Genomic DNA, 21349 nt, shown 5'->3' with positions numbered 1-21349 from the left:
TATTAACCTTTTGGAGTGGACCAGCCAGAGTCCTGTCTTGAATCTGACAGAAAATCTGTGGAGAAAGTGAAAGATTAGGGCGATGGGAAGGTGGCGTTCCATTTTCAAGAACGCGTGTCAATCAAGGTAGATAGTGGCGACAGAAGTTCACCCTGCAATCGGTGGGTCGCCGGCTCGATTCCCACTCTCCCCACCTCTGTCGTTGTGTCCTTGGGTAAGACAACCACTTAGCCTGGCATTGCTGAATCAAGCAGTTTGCCTTCATTAGGCGTGTATGCGTGTGGATGGAAATGACTGATTTCATGTGAAACATCTTCAAGAGTCCTAACAAAGTGCCATGTAAGTCTGATTTTATTTCAAGGACATCACCAAAGCTAAATCATCTAAATACCTGATTGTGCTTACATGTACAGCATGCAAGATCATGCAGTTTTAAATCTAAATCCGCAGGGATTGGTTAATATTAAGCAGCACATAAACATACGTGACAAAACATGCCTGTATGTTTTATGTTAACAGTTATCAAAATAAAAATATCCTGCCTAAAGTATTCTACTCATTTAGATTTCTGATAAAGTATTGCCACTATACTAACATCAAATATGTTGAATGATACATAGTTGTTCCCAAATAGTCGACTTAAAACATAGTAAGTCTACATCAGTATGCCAAAATTGAATTTAAACACAATATTTTAAACAGTGATCTCAGACAAACAAACAAAAAGCATTGGTATGCATTAAAATGAACATTCAAATGCTTGATGATGTGACAAAATGTTTTAAATAGAAAATTGTTTGACCATCGCTATATTTCTATTTGGATCGATACTAATTAATAGCCACAGTAAGCATATCAGAAGACCTTAAGCTAAGTTAAGGGGTAAGTTTTGTGATGCAAGGGGTGAAATGACATTCAGGTTTACGGTGGAGTTTAACCAAACGGCAAATTAGTCGAGTTATGAATGCTTTTTGTTAAGCAACTTTAGGCATTTCAGGTCAAACTACTCTGTCAACAAAGAGAGAGATTATCGTCGTTGCTAACAAAGTGCATTTGCTCTTCAATAAAGAAAACTACATTACAGTCCATGCATATCCTGATCAATGAGGACCCAATTGGTCAAGTATCACAAGAAAAATATTTAGGAATAATTTTAGGAGCCATGTTGATAAAATCAGCAAAACTGTTAGATCAAATATAAACTGTCTAATAAGCATTATTAGAAATTGTTTAACACTTCACTGTGCAGAGATGTTTTTGAATTCAATGATTCTCTCACATTTTTCCTATGAAGTTACTGTCTGGTCTCAGACAGTAGGTCAAACTAAACTCAAACCATTAGCAAGTCTCTATAATCGGGTTTTAAAGGTTTTATATCAAAAGCCAATCAGATTCCATCGTTGTCGCATTTTGGCTATATTTGGCATTTTGGACTTTACTAATTTTATAAATTACAATCTTTTAAAATTGATTTTTAAGTATTTAAATGGACTTGCACCTACACCATTGAGCGATTGCATACAGAGACTGCAGGGCAATAGCAGATCTACTAGTGCGGCTTTAGATGGAAATTGTAAGGTTAGCTTTCGAACTCAAAGTACAAAAGTGGTTTTGCACTTTGAGCAAAACCACTTTTGCTCAAAGTGCTCTTGTCCGTGAGAGGATCTGCAGTTTGGAGCTCACTTCCTGTTGATTTAAAGTCCGTAACCAGTTTTAGTACGTTCAACAAAACAAACAAAACTCTGGTTATGTTGAAAACAGAACTGTATCCATTTTGAATGTTTTATGATTCACTGTTTGTTTGTAGATGTTGTCAACATTATGTTGTGCTATTTTAGACGATTATCACTTCAATTTTAAGAAGTACTGTGTAAAAGTCCATCTAGGGTCAAGTGCTGCGAATTAACTGTTGCTATTGCACCATAACGCGAACATGGGACTGCTGTTCTCCTCAGTTTGTCCACGTCGACGTGTGTCTGTCCCTACCAAATAAACTTAATAATAATAAACCAACAGAGACCTTTTCGTCATTACGCTCAATCAATCTGTTTAGTTGAGCTGGTTCCATAACGCCATTTCTCATTGACGGATGACATATGGCTGGAGCACACACCCCTCTGATACCAATATACAGGCCATTTGCACACATGTTCCTGTTCCACAGTAAAAAAAATTAGTGGGTGTGCCGCAGCATATGTCTGCTACTGGACCCTACAGTCTGAGCATTTGTCTCTCGCCCTCAGTGTACGTGTGTGTGTGCCATAAATTTGTGGAATGGCATATGCTAGGAAAATACATGTGTCAGCAAACGCTGGGCGTGCACCGACATATGTCGACGCGTAGCCTTCTGTGTTTACACGTACTGTTTTCTCTGAGCAGGCCTGTGTTTGTATGAATTTGCTCATGGAGAGTGCCCAGTAATCCATACTGGGCAGCTGCGCTCATTTGTATTCAGCCCCAAGGCACTTTCTTGGGCCGTCTCGCTGATTAGGGATCAGAGACGGAGGGAAGGAGTGAGAACAGTGGACACCGTGGAAGACAAAGAGAGACAAAGATAGAGAGATGGGGGTGAGGCAAAACACAGAGGTCCTCCCTCATTTTGTAAACAGTTTGTTAATGTCTTTAATCCCATTAGGCAGGGGAGAAGCCTGGCCCTTCACATAACATGCAGTAATACAGGGTTGCACTGTGCTATCCCTACTTCTCTCTCTTTCCCTCTCTCTCTTTTACACACACACAAACATACACTCTGCTACACCCAGGAAATGAAATTGATTTGCCCTCATAAACATTTGATAAAGCTCTAATGCAGCGCCGCGAACAGCCAAGAAGGCCCGAGGAGCGGACCCGTGCAAAATGACATGTAAATCAAATGAGCGTCGTATATTTCCCGGCATAATTTGCCAACAATTATTGTTTTGACCCGGCTCCTCAGTCGACAAAAGAAACCTGCTCCCTCTGAGGAGCAGGAAATCAGCTTTTCAAGTGCTCTTGTGTTTGAAGAGCGGAGAGCAAGGCGAGGCGTGTTTGCCAGAGCTCCGCGGAGGAAATCAGGCGCAGGGTGATTTCATACAAGAAGCGAAATCACAGCAAAGGCCACGGTCACTTGTTCGCCTTTGCTTGCAATGCGCTTAAAAAGAGCCGCACTCGATTCAGCGTTTCCTCAGACGGAGAAAGAAACGTTGATAAAAGCTGTTTTAATTCGGGACTTGAAAACAGCTTGTTCGTGTTTCACTTTATTTACATGCGGCGAAATAGAAGAGCCCGTGGCAGTAACGGTAAAAATGATTCACAGTGGGTACATAAACGTGCATGGGGAATACAATGGCATCAGCATGCAAGAGAGGAAACACTGAAGCAGGTGCACTTCTCTTCTGCAATGCGATTATAAGCTTATTTTGAGGGACAATTGATAATAAAAACTTCAACCTAAGCATGCCTCTGATGTTATTGGACGCTTATTTGGCTTTCTGCCACTTTAGAGCTTGCCAGTGATTATCCTGCATTTTCAGTTCTCGTGGGTGTTTCTTTGTCAAGTTTATACAATGCATGTGTCATTTCTAGACATTTTCCACCACTGTCTAAATTCAAGCTTTTTTAATCAGACTCACCTGTTCCAGATCCATTGGATATGTTGTCAGTTCACTACAAGGTTTTCCTGCCACAGTTCTTTTTGCTGCCTTGTATTTTTTTTTTCCTTTTTGTTTTGTATATGTTAAATCCTTTGCTCGCTATATTTCTTGCTGGTTTTTTTTTCCCAACTCAAACCACATCTACAACTACTTTTCACACGATTCTGCCAGCCTCCTGCCTGTGTGGGTTTCTGCATGGAGATAACATCTTCTCCCCATGCATACCACTGGGTCCTTTCCAGGTTCAAAGTCCAAAGACATGCATTTAGGAGGGAGATGATTGCTTTTTTTTGTACTTCCATAAATAGAATATGAGTTTTGTAAATCTAGAATGGTAGCTTGTAGACAAATCCAGATAAATTTGATCACAATAAGATTTTGAGCTAAAGATGGTCGTGGGGAGCTAATTTTCCGTAAGAAGATCAAAGAATATCCCTTTGTCTAAGAGAAGGACATTCAAAAAAAATATAAAAACAGTACTTTAAAGTGTAACTGACTTAACTAAATTTTTGGGGGCCAAAGGGCCATGATGGCTGGGACAGTGAGTCAAATCTACCATATTAAAAGCTGCAACTGATGGCATGTGATGAAGGTTTTCCTATGTATTTAGTTTAGGATCAATGAATCATTTAATAAAATTTTGTTTTACAAATTATATCTGTGAATGTAACCTAGTAGATTTTGTATGTTGTACTTTAAATTATAAAATGTTTCCCTTGTCTTTCCACCACTCTTCATTTTTTTTGGATTTTATAAGCCTTATATTTGTCTAATTAATTAATTTGTTGGTTTTTCGGTTTCTTTCAACAGATGACTTAGTACAAATAGGATAATTTATGCAGTCTCTCATCCCTGAATAAGCAGTGAAGCAGAGATTTCACTGCTATGAAAACTGCTCCAAGACACTTAAAAGTGGGATTAGTGCAAGGGTGAAGTCATTCATTGCTGTATTTGATTAATTATCCGTGCGCTTTTGTTGGTAAGCCATGTCAGGAAAACCTGCTAGCAAAAAAGGATATATATATATTGGCTGGCATCCTAAACCTGCGTGCTTGTACCAGTAACCGTGGAAAAGTAAAATCGCACACACACTCACCTACTGCACCCGCCTAACACAAACATCCACATTAGTACAATTCACACCATGCCGCACATAAATTCTGATTGACGCAGTTTTTGACCAATGGCGTCTTGACTTTTAACAACCATTGCCCAATCAGAACAGAGCCTAGTATGATTCTCCCGCCCCTATAGTGGTAGCTGAAAAGGAACGTCATTTGCCTCGTACATTTAGCTTTAGCCTCAAATTAGCTTGACTTTTAAATCATAAATGTGTTCTCTCAAATAGAGCTGCTCTTTCGCTTAGCCGTCAATCTCGGACAGCGTTAACAATTCGCCCTCTTTGTGTTTAAGACAGGAAACATGTATATAAAGGCCTTATTTCGATGCAGGGACATGCTAAAGGGAGAATTCTTCGTGTGAAATGCTGTCTAGCCTTCGAGCAGGGGCCAAAAACCGAAAGTTGCTAACAGCACCGAGGGTTAAGTCATCACCAGCAAGCCTGTGGGCTTTCTCACATCTGCCGTAGGCACCCGAAGGTGGACAGACTGAAACGGTGCCTTTCCTACAACGTAAGTAACGCCTCGTTCCGACACCTAACAATGTTGTGGCACTTGGCTAATCACCAGCTAACATGTAACATAAGACGACACTTTTGACAGCTGTGAAGTTCGCTAGCTGGTTATCCTTTAATGCAAGTGGCCTAAGATTTAGTGAAGCAGGCACTTTAAGAACAACGCTGTGTAGAACTACTAAAGATGTGTATTTGTGTGTCTTTTAAAAAGTACTTGCTCAGTTCCCTGTTGGTTTGGTTTGGTTTGAGGCTCAAAAGGTGTTTTCAAAACATTCATCAGCACCAATTATGAGCTGCTGGCGTTCTTATTGCACATGGGGGAAACTATTGGTAAATATTTTTGGTGCGGTTTATAATTGTTGTATTCCTCCCCATAAAAAGGTAGATAAATTGTTTAATTTTAATACGTATTTTAATATCTAAAATTAGGCTGTGTTTGCAACAGGTGTCCTTCATTGAGCTAGTTACTAAAATATATTCCTGTTAGTTTTGTTTTGACCTATAGTTCAACATTGAAGTATAAAAGGCTGTAGTTCTTACTACAGGAGTGTATATTATCACTCCATTGTTTAATTAAGTATTCATATGCCCATTCCTATAATTGAATGGGACTTTTCTAGTACGTGCATTTGATTTGTTAGCATGTTGTATTGTTTTTATTTTTAATGATGATGCGCCCCAGAAATGGAGGCATCATTAGTGGCATGTTTGTGTTTGCAACCCTATGTACAATCCTGGACTAGCCAGGCAGTTTTAGCATCCAACTGTTTTGAGCCTATTGGCATGTTTTGAATATTTACTTATCTATGCTTGATTATGTTGGGAATCACCTCAGAATAGTTATATTGGCAACATTTTTTGAAAATATCATCTGTGTGGGTTAAAAATGGAGCAGGCTACTTAAAAGAAAATAAAGAAAAGAAAAAATAGCAAATTTCTGGCCTGCTAATGCTAAAGCTATACCGCTCCATTTACGTTGGAACCTATAACGCAAAATCAAAAATAATGCTAAATCTTAATTTGTGTAGATGGAGATAAAACTGAGCAATGTGTCTATTTATCTTACAGTAGTCTTTAGAATAAGCGAAGTGCTATTTAATTGACTTTCTATGGTCAGTAATTCAGTTAAAAAGTCCTAAGTAATTGTAATACAATGTGTGAAGTAAAGATTGAGACTGTTAAAAAGTAAAGGGACTATTTAGGATTCTTTGTCACTGTAAATGTATACATGAATTCTAATATCGAGCTACATTATTTGCAGTTTTGTTGGAAAGTGGATCTTGGCTGGACTAATTAAGCATCTTCACACACATTAGAGCAGTTAATATTAGAATATAGTTGCTTATCGATGTTTGGATATTTAAAATGACATGTGCATAGTCAAGTAAATCAAAACAGTTTTGTCTGCCCAAACATTGAACCCTGGTAATGTCGTTGTCGTCGACAACAACAACAATAATAATAATGTTCTGGGTATGCTTACATTATAAATAGATCTTCTTAAAATTACAACCCAGTGTGCAAATAAGATTATTTTTGTGCAGAAATTGTAGCTGGTAGCATAATCTGCAAATAAAACTGATTGTATCATAAATGTCCTATTTTGTGAAAATGCAACAACACCAACACATTAACTAACTTGTGTTTATATATGTTTTGGGTTTATGTTATTGTTGCTTTATGTAAGTGTCTGAATCGCTGGCACGGTTTGGTTGACATTGTGCCTTTGCTAGGGAACAAAATAGTCGTTCTTATTGCACAGAATATGAATCCTTTTTGTTTTATTTAGAATAATGCAAGTACAACAAGCTGATTAATTAGGCTATCAGCATTTCTAGCAAATCTCCAAACAATTGCTTAACAAACACGCTGACCGTAACTTGCAAAGTTTAGCTTTAAAGCCACATTAGTTCAATAAGATTAAGTAGCGGCGCTCCTTTACTTTGAGCATCATGACTGTACAGGTTTTTAACGACCGGAAATATTTTCTACCAACCAAATTTGTCTTGTAAGCAAGGAAAAGGTATACTGTGCTTTTTTTTTTTGTTTGTTTTTTTGTCAGTCAGCTGACGCCCAACGATGCTGTGTTGCCTAAAGAGTGGTTTTATAATGCAAACTTTTTAAAACCTTCCCATAGCATCATACAGATAACAGGCCTGTGGCTCTTCCAGAGATATTTATCTATCTATGCTTGGCTACGCCTGTCATCTGAATTACGTCACATGCGGCTCCACATTAAGGTGCTCTGTTGACTGGAAACCTCGAAATGGCTCGAGGGTTTTCCTATCGAAAGGGAGAGATGGATTACATTATATACATGTTCTAATAACACTGCTTACAATTTGAGTTTGGGTATTGTACAAGCACTTTTCATCTATTAGTATGTTTTATCCCACAGGAATTTAGTTAACTCCTAAAACCATTTGTCATGTGGTGTGCCCTCAGTCTCATCAGATCTTGACTTTTGACGCCTGGAAGATAAATTTGGAGCTGGGCGGCTTGTAGATCGAGAAACAGCAGGTACATACAAGCACAGATTCCCTCTTTACTGCCAAGAAACCACTCACAGTCTACTATATCAAGACACCTTTACTTCCCTGCTCTTCAGCCACGGTCCGATAGACTCCTGTCTGGTCCAGTAACGACTCCATAACCCCAGACGCCACTGTAATGATGTGGCGCTTTCGTTCCTGAAAATTGACAACCTTTGGAATGACTTAAGTGATGATCATCAAAGAGTTTTCACCTCGACATTTTTTATAAAAAAAACAACAAAACACAATTGTAATCTATAGTATCACTGCAGTTGTCCTGCTAAACCAGCTAGTCCAGAAACATTTTAGTTTCTCACTGTATGAGAAGCGGATGTATATAATGGATGCCTAATCAGCAGAAAGATAAGCTCTTGGCTCAAGTGCAATACAAGTGTGTATCTAGAAATGGATTATTTCACAATTGGTTGTATTGACTGTATTGACTTTGTTTCAGCTCCATAAAGAAGTCGGCTAAGTAAACACTGGGCTGATTATATATTAATAACACCATAACTGTAATATTGATTCACACACGGGACATTTTTCTCATTGGAGATGTTCTGAAAAGTTTTACCATTCAATCACTAACAGAATAAGTCACCCAAGAATATTTTTCACTTTTTGTAAAATCAGACATTTTTTATTATTATAGTAAACACGACTGCCTTTTCCACTGCACTATTTAGTTTTTTCAAGCGTTTTATTTAGTGAAGCTGAGTACACAGATCACAATCAGTGTTGAGATGGACGTTGAAGTGCTGAATTTGGGGAAATAAAATGCATAACAGGGCTGCATGGTAGCCCAGTTCTTGGTACTGTTTCCTGGCAGCAAGAAACTCATTGATTCAGTTGTTGCACATTCTCCCCATGGGTGCTTACTGGGATCTCCAATTTTAAAATATTGTTGGATGGGATAAGCGAGCATCTCTAAATTGCTTTTAAGGTATTAGTATGTGCTTGTATGTGTCTCTGTGCTGCCCTTTGATGGACAGGCAACCCGTCCAGAGGCCGCTAGAGATGGGAACCAGCTCCCCCACTATTCTAATCGGATGATAATTGCACATCTTTTACTGTTACAGGACTTGAATATTTTAATTTCAGTATCTTTATCAGTCAGTTTAACATATTTCATTGGATGTAAGAAAGACTACAGCTTCCTTCTTTAGCTCATTGGATAAAATACAGCAGAGTGGCTTGCAAGGTTTTATAAAGATATGCAGGTCTTTAAATAATGTGCTATATAAATAAAATTACCTTTACCTCTTTATGAAAATTTGCACATCTACAAAATCTTGGATTATGCCATTAGATTACCAAAGTCTAGTAATACTGAGAAGTCACAGAGAGGTACTGTAGATTGTCACTTTTGAAATGTTTGATTATATGTGTGAACCACTAAACATGTAGACTAAGTGCTAAGAAGGAGCTTCTTTTCTGTCTGTATAAAAGAGGCTCTAGGATAAAGACTGGTTTGATTCAGACTGAGATTTTTGGAAGTATTTAATAAACATCATTAATGTAGCACCTTTGAGCAATAAGTCACAAAGACGGAGCTTAAAAATAGAAACGTGACCGAAAAGCCAGAAATCATAATTATATACAAATAAAGTAATATTTAAAATGATCTTAAGGAACGGCACGCTTAAATTATAATGTCTTCAATTCCTTTCTAAATAAGTTGTGACTCTCAAGACAACATGGGAACTGAGGAAGCTTCCTCCACAGCTGCGGTGCAGCAATCTGGAAAGTGAGTGTTTTTTATATTTGATCCTGGGGCTATAAATATGTTCCTGGACTCATTTCTATTTAGATATCATGAATTATTGTTTTCATATCTATATGTTGCACAATGCTGATATTTAGATTTTTATTTCCACTTATAATGAACATCAAGGGACATTCATGTAACAAAACAATGCACTGTGTGGCCCAGATGACACTGCATAGGGATTAGTACTGAAGAGTAAAACCAGATTAGAGAAATAACTTTTTAACTTAGTAGCTCTAAAGGAGGGTTACAAAATGTGGAAACTTGGCGTTCATAATTCTAGTTGTTGTTTTTTTTTTTTGTTTTTTTTTAAACTTACTTCCTATCAGTAGTTTGTTGATAAACAGTTAAAACAGAAGTTAATGGAGATCTTTTGCTACCGATGCTCTCAGACAGACGTCTGTGTTGGACAGGATAATCTGGCCCTGTGTGGAGCCCATCAGCAGCTGAAGGGTAAATTGAGTTAACTTGTTAAAGCTGTCCTGCTCCTCTGAAGTCTGAGAACAGAGGCTGTGGTGCTGCCGAGCCAGTCCGTTGGCCACCTTTCAAACAGAACGAACCAAAATAATTTCGTGGCATAATTAAATTCAAAAAGGGTCGGTTTTTTATCTTTACGAGCCTTAAATACATCTGCACCCCATAAAGGAACGTGAAAGACGTGCAGAAGCACATGAACACTCTCCTCCAGCGTTTGCGGTGCTGTTCTTCTGTCTCATGACTAAAATCCACCGCTGTGCTGTCTTCACTTTCCAGAGTTTTACTGTCGATTATGTGATATTTTGTATTGGAAGAGCAAAGTCTCTTGTTTGAGAAATAGTGGTTGTTGTGCTTCATCACGTTCAACCTGATTGTAAGCATTTCTTTTAGCAGGTGACTTGTCTTTGATAATAAAGTAAAATCAATCAGAAAACCCTGCAGATAAATGGTTTTACATTTTGGCTTCTATGGTTTAAGGTTTTATTTCTTAAAACCTTTTACTGCCCTGTAAAGTTTCCATATCAAACTTTTCTCATGATGAAAAGTGGTCACCTGATCAAAATGGCCTCAAACCGACAATATTATCATCCAGCAAGGTTTAATTCCATTTGTTACCAACAAACCCGACACAATGTTTATTAGTTACGCTAATGTTGTCCAATAACTATTTGTTATTTAGACTTTTACACAGATCCCAAGGCAAAGATATTGAATAAGCACCAACTAAGTGCTGACCAATAAGCTGTTTAAACAGCTTATCTTATTGGTCAGAATATTGCCCCTTTTTGCCATTCTCCTCTTTTCAGAGTAACAACATGCTGTATTGTCTAGTTAGGCTGCCTGCTTGTGTAGAACACATGGATGATTGTTTAACAGGCAAACAACTACTTGCACACAACTACTGGTTTCCAGAGTTAATAATGAATTTTAAAAAACTGACCGCTTGCACCCCTTTTCACTCTGCCACTGTTATTTTTCACAACTAGAAATGTTTCAAGACGGCTACATCTGAGAGAAAACGATCTGTGGATAGCAATAGGTGGGGGACGGAGCAAGCCTCGTTGCACTCTGCTCCATAGAGCCAGAAAAAGCTCGGGTCACTCTGGCTTCTCTCCTGGCAGCTCATAAAAAGGACTTCAATCCTTTTGGAAATGACAGAAACCTTCAGGGTTTTTTTGAAAAGGCTAATGTTTCTAAACCTTGGAACTGGTCACTGGCCACAGCCTGGGATCGTAAACCCAAAAACATCTGACGAACCTTCCGGTTGCTCTTAAAGACACGGGAGTGTAAATTTAGTTTGACTTTGTTGTGTGGGAAGTGTTTGCTGTGCTGTGGTTGAAGTTAAGAGGATGACTGTACAGAGCAGTTTAAATGGCTTACTATGTGGATCCAGGTCAGCCAGTGGATCCTGTTGTCCTTACAGCAGAACTGTTGCATCTCTGTTGCACAACACTGCTGTAGATTAAGCAGCAGGGTTGTTTCCACAGCATGCTGATAAAACGACAATCTTTTTTTTTTTTTTTCATTTGAGCTGTAATAATAACGTAATACACTTTTCCTCCTAATGGAGATGAGTTGGATGTTACCCGGATGTTAAAAGGGCAATTTCAATGGCCAAGGCACAGTTAAGTACTGTGACAATCAATACAGTTATAGACTCTCCTCTCACATTATCTAAACAATCAGTACAGGCTCGATGCAGAATTAGTATCTGCCATGAAACGGCCTGATGCTTCTGTTCATTTAGCTAATGCAGGTGCAGTTATTGCTGGAGACAACATCCTCTCGGACCGTTTGTTAATGCCTTTGGTTGCCAGTTTCCACCGGCCAAAGAAGCTTTTAAGCTCACTCCTCCATCTTTTTAAGTATAAACTGAAGTGAGTTGTGCTATTTTTGGCTTTGTTGCACAAGGGTGCAGAGTTTTAGGCCATCATCTGGGATCATAGCTGCAGATTATATAATTATTAATTCTGTTCAATTGGGGGGAGGAAAGGGAAATTTATAACTTTTTTTTAATATAGTTAAGTATAAACAAACTGAAATATGTTTACTTCTGTGACAAATGTTTCCTTTTGGGAATTTTACTGTTTTCATTCTGAGGGAAACTATTCTAAATTCGCAAAGTCCAGACAGATGTCTGATGCCTTTGGTAATAATAATAATAATAATAATAATAATAACTATGTAAACTTTTTGATGGAGACTTTTTCTGGGGATTTCTTTGCATTCCCCTTTTTGCCGTTTGAGGACATTCCTGAGGGGAATCTTGCGTTTACTGCTGGACATTTTTTAAATCCGATTTAGCTTGTTCCAAAAATGTCTTTGGAGTTGAATTTGGGTGACTAAGCTGAGCTTGATGTTGCTGTTCAGTCTTCCTGCTATCTACTTAAAGTCTCTCTTTCCCTTTTATTTAATTATCCTGACTGAATGTTGTGTAGAATAAATTTTCCTTTAAAATAACTTCATGCCAGTTTTTCTTTCTGAATTCATATTTTAATGCCTGATTGATGCTGAAAATGCCCAGTTTGAGTCGTCTTCATTCAGTAGTAGCATCTGCTCTACAGAGTGTGGTGTGTGGCATCCCATTTCAAGCTCCTTGCTTCTCTTTGTGTCTCTGCCACAGGAATCAGGGGATCCGTCTGTCTAAGGCCGAGGCATGGGGGCGTTTCTGGACAAACCCAAAACGGAGAAGCACAACTCTCATGGCGAGGGGAACGGACTGCGCTTCGGGTTGAGCTCCATGCAGGGCTGGCGGGTGGAGATGGAGGACGCTCACACGGCTGTGCTGGGACTTCAGGCTCCCGGCATGACCGACTGGTCTTTCTTCGCCGTGTATGACGGCCACGCTGGATCCAGGGTTGCCACCTACTGCTCAAAGCACCTTCTCGAACACATAATCACTGCGAGCCTAGGCACTGGCAGCAAGCAAGGCTCGCAAGTCGGACCAGACGGTTGCGGCTCCGACTCTCAAGCTCTTCCTCCTCCCGCTGTGGAGGCCGTGAAAACCGGCATCCGCACGGGTTTCCTAAGGATCGACGAGCACATGCGCAGCTTCTCCGACCTCCGGAACGGCATGGACCGCAGCGGGTCAACGGCGGTGGGGAGTCTCCTGTCGCCAGAGCACTTTTTCTTTATTAACTGCGGGGATTCCCGAGCCGTTCTGTACCGCAACTCGCAGGTGTGCTTCTCCACGCTCGACCACAAGCCTTGCAACCCCCGCGAGAGGGAGCGCATCCAGAACGCGGGAGGCTCGGTGATGATCCAGAGAGTTAACGGGTCCCTAGCGGTCTCGAGAGCCTTGGGGGACTATGATTACAAGTGCGTGGATGGCAAGGGCCCCACGGAGCAGCTGGTTAGCCCTGAACCGGAAGTGTATGTGATGGTTCGGGCGCCAGAACAAGATCAGTTCATCATTCTGGCTTGTGACGGCATCTGGGATGTCATGTCCAATGAGGAATTGTGTGAATTTGTGAAATCTAGACTAGAGGTGTCTGATGACCTGGAGAGAGTCTGTAACGAAGTGGTGGATACCTGTCTGCACAAGGTACGTGGACTTTTGTTTTACTTTAAACTATTGAGCATCAATAGAAATCCATAAAAGAGATGAGAGTCTAGTGGTTATAGGCGGCCACATTGTTTACAAATGTGGTTTTAATTATGATACAAGCTGATGCATGATACTGGGCTCACAAGAAGACGAGCTTTAGAAAATGGTTTTGGATGGAAATGTGTGTACATACAGTAAAGGTCTGGCAATGAGACCCTGTTAAAGATTACAATCAGTTCGACTGGTCCACATATTTTCATGTTTATGCACAATTATAAGGTTGTGTTTGTGCCAGGCAGGACAGCAAATCTCTCATTTTGTATATTCACTAACACGGTAAAGGTTTCATTAATCTACTGTTGTGATCTTCAGTCCACACTATTTAAGAAAACTATTAAATACACTTGTAGCTTTTTTCCCCCTCTTGCAGCAGAAAGCAGCCACACAGTTTACAGGATTTTTGTAGCTGAATGTTGTCAGTCATTTCAGAGAGCTGGGTAGGAGTTGGGTTCTACTTCCTCTTATTTCAAAGTAAGAGTCTCAGACATGGATGGCAGCTTTAAGCTTTAACGACTTATCTTCACATCTGGGACTCTGAATAATGGCTCACATTTACTTTGCAAGAAGCAATTCATCCTGACAGCAACTTGATAACGCTTCACAAGGCTCTTGGCTTTGACAAGAAATATATCATGGAGGCATCATAGGATCTTAAATCCTTACTTGCAAACCCTTTACATCTCGTCTGTTGCTCTGTCTTGTTCATCGGGTTCCCAGAATCCTGCCAGATGATGTTTAAAAGCAGCAGATGTTTCTTCACTTTTAAAATAACTTGGTGTTTCAACTCAAGAATGACTTCCTTTCTTACTTTAAAATTGGTTTCTGATATAAATACAACAGGTAGCGTATCTTGTCCTTCTCAATCGGCTTTTCGTCCATTCTTTTCATTTTTGCTGATACCTTTTTGCTCACACTTGTTCACCTCTTCTCGCTTGTTCTGGACCATTGACTCAAAGTACTTAAAATCCCTTCAACTTATTTACTTGTACAATTTCCTTCTGCGGTGAATGTTTCTCTGAAGAGACGATTTGATACTACAATAAGAAAGTTCTCTAAACAAAGTCCAAGTCTGAACACTGCTACAGGACTAGATCAGACGCGTGAGCAAAAAAGCAAAACGTGGCCTCCAAAATAAAAGCTTCTTCTTCAAACTAAAAGCAGCTCTCACTCTCAAGTTAACAATTCACGATGTTGGAAATACCTGAAGGGCTGTGTGCTCTGTGTCATCGGGCTTTTTCTTAATGTGCTCGATATTAATTCAGTGTTTTGTTTCCCCTCCTCCTGTCATCCATCTAGGGAAGTCGAGATAACATGAGTATTGTTTTAGTGTGTTTGCCCAATGCTCCCAAAGTATCCGAGGAAGCTGTGAGGAGAGAAGCTGAGGTCAACAAATATCTGGAGGCTCGAGTGGAAGGTAAAAGCTGAGAGCTAATTTCTTCTAGTTGTTTATCTAAGGTGGAAACATCATGGGAACGTGGAATGATGGAAGCTTTAACTTTATTTTCCTTTTTCAGAGGTTTGCCGTGAAATGGTTTATTTGTCGACCACAGCTTTCAGGAATAATGGAGCATTTTGTTTTCTTCTGAAGATGATCTCATTTTCAACATTTGTTTTTATATATTATGGATGTTCCAACTGAATTACATCTTGTTCATATTCAAAGAATGATACTTTATAGCTCGTTTTTCCATTTCAGGAACCATCTCCCTCTTTTATTCCCTTCTCTTCTTATCCACTTCCCCTCCTTTTCTTACCCTGTGTTTGGATGAATTCCCTGATCTGTCTCTGTTCTGTATGCTGTTTTCTAATCCTCCCCCTCCTTATATTCCTTCCTGATTCATGAGACATTTTGCTGAAAGTGTAGCTCTTTCCTTTAAGACGTTATTCCAAGCTGATAATTCCTACAAAACCTGACCTTATCAGCTTGTTTCCTTTCTCTCTCTGCCTCACAGAATGAATTATAAAGGCGTTTAGTTTAATGCTTCAAGATGCACTTGAAAAACCCGTACCTTGTACTTAGCTCGCCATGAATGGTGACTTTTACTTGATAGAAGAAACTTTTGGTCCAGGTGAGACGGAGTATACACGTTTGGCTCAGGCTATTGTCTAATTTGTGGAGAACAAAGAAGAGAGGGAGTAGAAGGGGAGAGGACAGACTGAGAGGAATGCTCTGGCTGAACATCGACCTGGCTTCACGCCACTCGGCTCAGCTGCGAGCCTCTCGCTGTCACCGTGTCTCATTCAGACACTTGTTTTCAAAAAAAAAAAAAAAAAATCACTTGTACGGTTTCCATCCTTGCGTCCTCCAATAACCCACTTCTCCTCAACTCTTTTTCTTTCTACTGACGTTCTTGGCAATAATAAGCGTTGTGTAACAGCAGTTCTGCTGTCCTGTTTAGAAATGCTGTCTCGGCCCCGAGACGAGGCTTTTCCGGATCTGGTGACGGTGATGAGGAACCTGGCCTCCGACAGCGGGATGCCCCCTCTGCCACCCGGGGGCGGACTCGCTAGCAAGTAAATGCTGCCACCTTTTATGACGTGTTCCTCTTGTCTTCATGATGCCGTTTGTTCACTGATGTTCTCTAATAATCCTCTGAGACCTCCAGAAAGCAGCTGGATTTGTGCTGAAGTTAAATTATACACAGGTGGATTCTTTTTGCCAAGTGATTGGATACAATTAGGTCTTAGGGATAAACCATTTTTAACAATTAATCATAATTTCTGTTTTTGAAGATGTCATTTTTTAGAAAATCTCTTTTTGTTTTTCCGCCAATGCATCCATAGCACAGTGTATTGCTAGCCCACCTAAAAACTACCATCGTGTTTTACAGCTTCTATTTATTTCAAATTTGAATTCAAATAAACTCTATTTATGATTGAAATAAAAGCCAGTTTTTAAGGTTTATTCTCATTTGTGTTTAATTTTATCTAAACCTGAGGGGAAAAAATAATTTATAATTTTAAATAGAATTTGGTATAACACGCGTACCAAACGCGTTTCTGATTGTCTTTTCCTTTTTATGTGAATATTTAAAAATCAGGTGTCATTTTCAATACAGTTCACAATTGTGCCCTACTTTGTGTATGATATAAGAGAGAAACACAAACTTAAAAAACAAGTTTGTGACTGTAATGCAAACTAATAATAAAAATGTTCAACGACTATTAATATTTTTGGAAGGCACTGTACATAAAATGTATATATACAGTTTCCCCCCGAAAACCTACTTAGCCGGTGGTAGGGACACTATATTTTTGTGTTAACATTTTTTTAAAAGTTACAAAAATTCGTAGGTGCACAAGTCGGCATCATGATTTGGAAATAATAGCATGTGAGGCCAACGGGCAGGTGCAGGGACAGCCCTCACGCCCAGTTCAGTTTCTTCAACTACAAACCTAGCTTAATCCATCTTTTCTGTCACTGTTACTTGTGCATAAAAAAATCTATTTAAAATAAAACACTTTGCCTGGTGTTGGGCAAAGTAAGACCTGGTGGCCCGCCAGGCTTATATTACACTGGGGGAAACCCTGATAGAGCATTATGTGTTTCACTGGGATTTTATTGATGTTGCCCTTAATGCTCCCAAAATTAGTTCTAATAATACTTGCCTATTATGGTACCAACATGTATCCTCTTTAACTGTTGCCAGTATTTTCTGTCCATCTTTCATCCCCTCCATGTTAACTTTGATGAGTTTCCCTGAACTGTTAAACTCAACATATTCAACCTTGTTTGTGTTCTTCCTGCAGACGCAGTGTTATCGAAGCAGTATACAACCGTCTGAATCCTTACAAGGAGGAAGATGGAGTAAGTGTCTATAAATGACCTTTGGCCTCTGACCTGTGTTTAAAAACACTTAACCAACACTGTCCTGACATTTAAAGGCTATGTAATGTAGTTTTGATAACATCTCTATTCATTTCTGTGGACTGGGAAGTTGTCCTTCATCAAAAGTCTCATTGGTTTACAGACAGCTGCTGCTCATGATGTGTATTCTGGGTTTTACTTTAAACCTGATGAGATTCCTGATGTCTCTTTCTTCACATGCTGCTGTAAATGGCCGAGACAAATTCAAAGCATTACTTGGTTTGTTCTATACGTTTGACTTTTTTTTTTTTTTTTCCATTTTAAACATCTGTCACAGTGAACTTAAGTCTGTAGTCCTTGGAAATAAAGTTTTAATTTACTTGTTTCACAAAAATCCAACTCAATTAATGGAAATCTTTGAACTCTTATTTTCTGTGTTTGACTGACTCTGCTGTCCTACATACGGAGCAAAGTGTTTCAAAATGTTAAGCGGTGGAACTTTTTTCTAACTACGGTAAATGAAGGTCTCAACACAGCACAATAAGGAAGTTGTCTGAAAATGTAGTTTTGTGATTAAAATGTTGCAGAATTTCATGCTTTAAATCATAACTTCAAACGTATACATTTGTCTACTCTTGATATTTCTTCCACTATGGCAAAAAATATTTAACTTGAGAAGGAAAAATCTAAGAAAAACTTTTAGTCCAAATAATTGAATTTAAATTGGTAATTGTTGGGCAATTGTAGCTCCTCCAACACATCCCAGCTACATTTCAGGATAAACGGCTAGCAGGCTAAGCTAGCATCTTGTCTTGGTTGTGATAAATGCTGCTGTCGGTGTGTGTGTGTGGCAGTAGCTTTCATTAGGGCTGATGTTTACCCAACCATTGACTTGAGGGAAATTATCATCTTTGACAGCTTATCTTTTTACATTTAAAAGCTTTACCATTTTAACATACTACAAACAAAACAGAGGTATTCCATATAGGTTTGTTACTGATGCACTCTAAAGTGAAGATGAACCGTTTTTTAAAACGGTAAAATTGGTTCCAACTCTACTGTTGTGCATGCATACAGACATTAAACTTTAGTTGCACACACAAAGCTGTCCATCCTCTGAGCTTTGTCACATTTCGTCAAGTTGCAACCACAAACTTTGTTGGACGCCAATTTTATTTTATTTTTTGTGACACACTTTACAATTATGCACTGCTTTGTGTTGATCTACTGCAGAAAATCCACGTATAATGCAACTAAATGTTGCAGGTATGCTTTGGCAAAATGTGGGAAAAGTCCCAAGAGGTGTGAATTTGTTTTTTTTAGCAAGAAAACGCGTATAAAGTCGCTAACAAGGGAAGCATCAACATGTCTAACTGTGTGTTCACCCTCTGATTAATGCAGCCCTCCTGTTTCATTTGGTAAGTGATCACATATATAAGTGTTAAACCCCAACCCACCCCTGCCCTCCTTCCAAAACCTCATGCATACACACGCACACATTCTTACAGGCATGTATAGTGGTGACCTGCAGAGCATACTCCCCTGTCACGCCTCCATCAGTCTATATACGTCCCCTTCTGGTCTACTTTCCAGCATGTAGAGCTCCATTTAGATTTTAAGGAGTGTGTGTGTGTGTGTGTGTGTGTGTGTGTGTGTGTGTGTGTGTGTGTGTGTGTGTGTGTGTAAATGAGCGATGAGGTGTTTCTTGTCCTGTCTGTCCCCTTCTCTCTCACATCACAGGCACACAAACACGCATGCACCAGCCCCACACGCATTGCTGTCTCACTTGACGTCTCAGCAGCCGCACGCAAGCAAATAACAATCTGTCTCTGTGCCACGCCCCCCCCCCCCGCAAGAAGAGAAAGCTGCAGAAACATGTCGACAAATTATTTTTTTTGTATTAAAGGATCTACAAACCTGAGGCTAGAGTGTGTTGGTGTTGTAACTTTATTTTTTGTCTGTGTTCATGGTATAAAAACCTTCCCTCGAAAACTCAGGTCGGGAACCGAAACTTGTTAACGTGACGTTAAATTAACAGAGTATTTTCTTTCGCTCTCATCTCCCTCTTTTCTGTTTTTTCCCCCCCTCGCTCTACCTTTCCTGGCTGTCCTCTTGCAGAGTGGAGCAGATTTGGAGTGCCACTGGTAGCTGTCCAGCACAAACGCCTGATCCAAAAAACAAAAACAAAAAATCTCCACAGGACCACTATTCCACATGAGACTGCCTCCTAACTCATCTTTTAATTTTTCATCTGAGAGAGTAATCATAATCTTCACTCAATGTGGAGGACTGCAAATGGATTAGGATGGTTTTTTTTTTTTTGTAAACTAGCAAACTGCACTACAGACATACACGTACAATACAAAATCAAGTAGAAAGACGACAAAGCACAGTTTTTTTTTTAACATTTGGTTTCATTTTGTTGGTTGTTTTCGTTGTGGATCGACAGAGACGTGGGAGCAGGCTTTGGGACTTTATGGTGCCTTGCAGAGACCCGAGAGAAGAAGAGGGGACCTCACAACTTCACCGGCGGCCCGCCATTACAGAAAACCAGCCGCTCACACGTCTGTATGAGACCGAGGACGCTTCAGTGGTGTTTTTGTGGCATTATTTGTTTTCGACGCGTTTTTATCTCTTCTGACTGGGAGCTTATCGACCACACAACTCCGCAATCACCACATTTACCACTACGCCGTACGGGAAAGTTGTGTGCACTTACTCCAATGTTGCTGTCATGAAACTCCCAACAACATCCGAAGACTTCGGGGTAAAAGTCCTCAAACTGGTCCCGACAGCGGATCACCTGAGGGTTCACACGAAAGCACGAGAGGGAGAGAGAGTGTGTGTGTGTGTGTGTGTGCGCGCGCTGCCGTCTTGGTTTGAGCTGTGGCTCTTGAAACGGGCGGGAATGCTTCTCCACACGTGAACTCCAGTGTGACTCTTCTTGCACGTCTCTGCTCACTGTCTCCACTCTCGCCTGCTAAAAGATGCAACAATTGATCATTTCCCTCCTCCTACTTCTCTTTGCTTCCTGTCTTCTCCGGTAACAGTCTGCAGTGCGTTGGTAAACCAGAATCATAAGCTTTAGAGCCTGCTCTTCTTTAAAGGAATAGAGATAGAGATTATATATAAAATACATAAAGATATAAATATATATTTAGATTTTTTTTGTTGCTTTGGTTGCATTTCCTACCCTGGTATTCATTGTTGCCTAATATGTTTTTGATCATTTCTGTGTGTGTGTGTGTGTGTTTAAGCTTAGATATATCAATAGAAGAACAGAAACATTAAGATTAGGCATGCACAGGTGTTGCTCCAACACAGAAGCCTTCCAATGACAGGATTTGGAGATGAAGACATTCCAGTTTCACCTTCTTCCTCTTTGCCTTTTTATCCAGAACTCATGGGCAAATACACAGACATACACACACACACACAAAATCCTGCTCATGCTACAACTTGCCTTTCTCTCCATCTCTTAACTTCTCTGGAGGATTTAAAAAAACAGCCTTTTTGTTTTACCTTGTCAGTTTTTTTTATTTATTTAAATTTTTCTGTGATGTTTTTTCTTTTCTTTTGAGGGGATTAAATGAGTTGTGATTCTGTTGCTCATGGATCAATGAAACCTAAAGAGAAACATAAAACGTAACGGGAGAAGGCAAAGAGTTTTTCTTTTTGGGTGTGTTAGTGACGTAAAGGAGCCTGTATGGACTAGGGAGTCATATATTTTTATTAAAGCTAACTTGGACGGATGTGTTCCAGAACCAAAATTGAAGTAATGCATCTTGGTTTCAGTTTTTCTTTAAAAAAAAAATCTGCGCACAACAAATGCACTCAGCTAATTTCTCTGAACAGATGCAAAAGCTTCAAAGAAGTACATTTCTCAATTT

At 39.6% G+C, this 21349-nt stretch overlaps 1 protein-coding gene across 4 annotated transcripts; it reads left to right on the top strand.

Annotated features, from left to right (window-relative positions):
* Positions 1–4869: 4869 nt before the first annotated feature.
* ppm1ba (protein phosphatase, Mg2+/Mn2+ dependent, 1Ba) lies at positions 4870–20955 on the top strand. Of its 4 annotated transcripts, XM_008428729.2 has the most exons (7): positions 4870–5263; positions 12668–13588; positions 14948–15065; positions 16051–16165; positions 17402–17459; positions 18861–18877; positions 19578–20955. In XM_008428729.2, coding segments are annotated over exons 2-7 (1197 nt in total). In that variant the 5' UTR covers positions 4870–5263; positions 12668–12700; the 3' UTR covers positions 19579–20955. The 4 variants fall into 4 exon arrangements, with proteins under 4 accessions (XP_008426951.1, XP_008426948.1, XP_008426950.1 ...); XM_008428726.2 differs by lacking the exon at positions 18861–18877; XM_008428728.2 differs by having other exon boundaries at positions 18861–20955.
* Positions 20956–21349: the final 394 nt, after the last annotated feature.

Source organism: Poecilia reticulata, linkage group LG15 (assembly GCF_000633615.1).
Source record: "Poecilia reticulata strain Guanapo linkage group LG15, Guppy_female_1.0+MT, whole genome shotgun sequence".
Taxonomy (NCBI): Eukaryota; Metazoa; Chordata; class Actinopteri; order Cyprinodontiformes; family Poeciliidae; genus Poecilia; species Poecilia reticulata.
This window is presented reverse-complemented; position numbering and strand designations above follow the sequence as displayed.

Coding starts and splice junctions, on each gene's coding strand:
- ppm1ba (XM_008428726.2), top strand. CDS start 12,701: ATGGGGGCGTTTCTGGACAAACCCAAAACGGAGAAGCACAACTCTCAT. Junction 13,589..14,947: donor TGGATACCTGTCTGCACAAG/GTACGTGGACTT, acceptor TCATCCATCTAG/GGAAGTCGAGATAACATGAG. Junction 15,066..16,050: donor TCTGGAGGCTCGAGTGGAAG/GTAAAAGCTGAG, acceptor TGTCCTGTTTAG/AAATGCTGTCTCGGCCCCGA.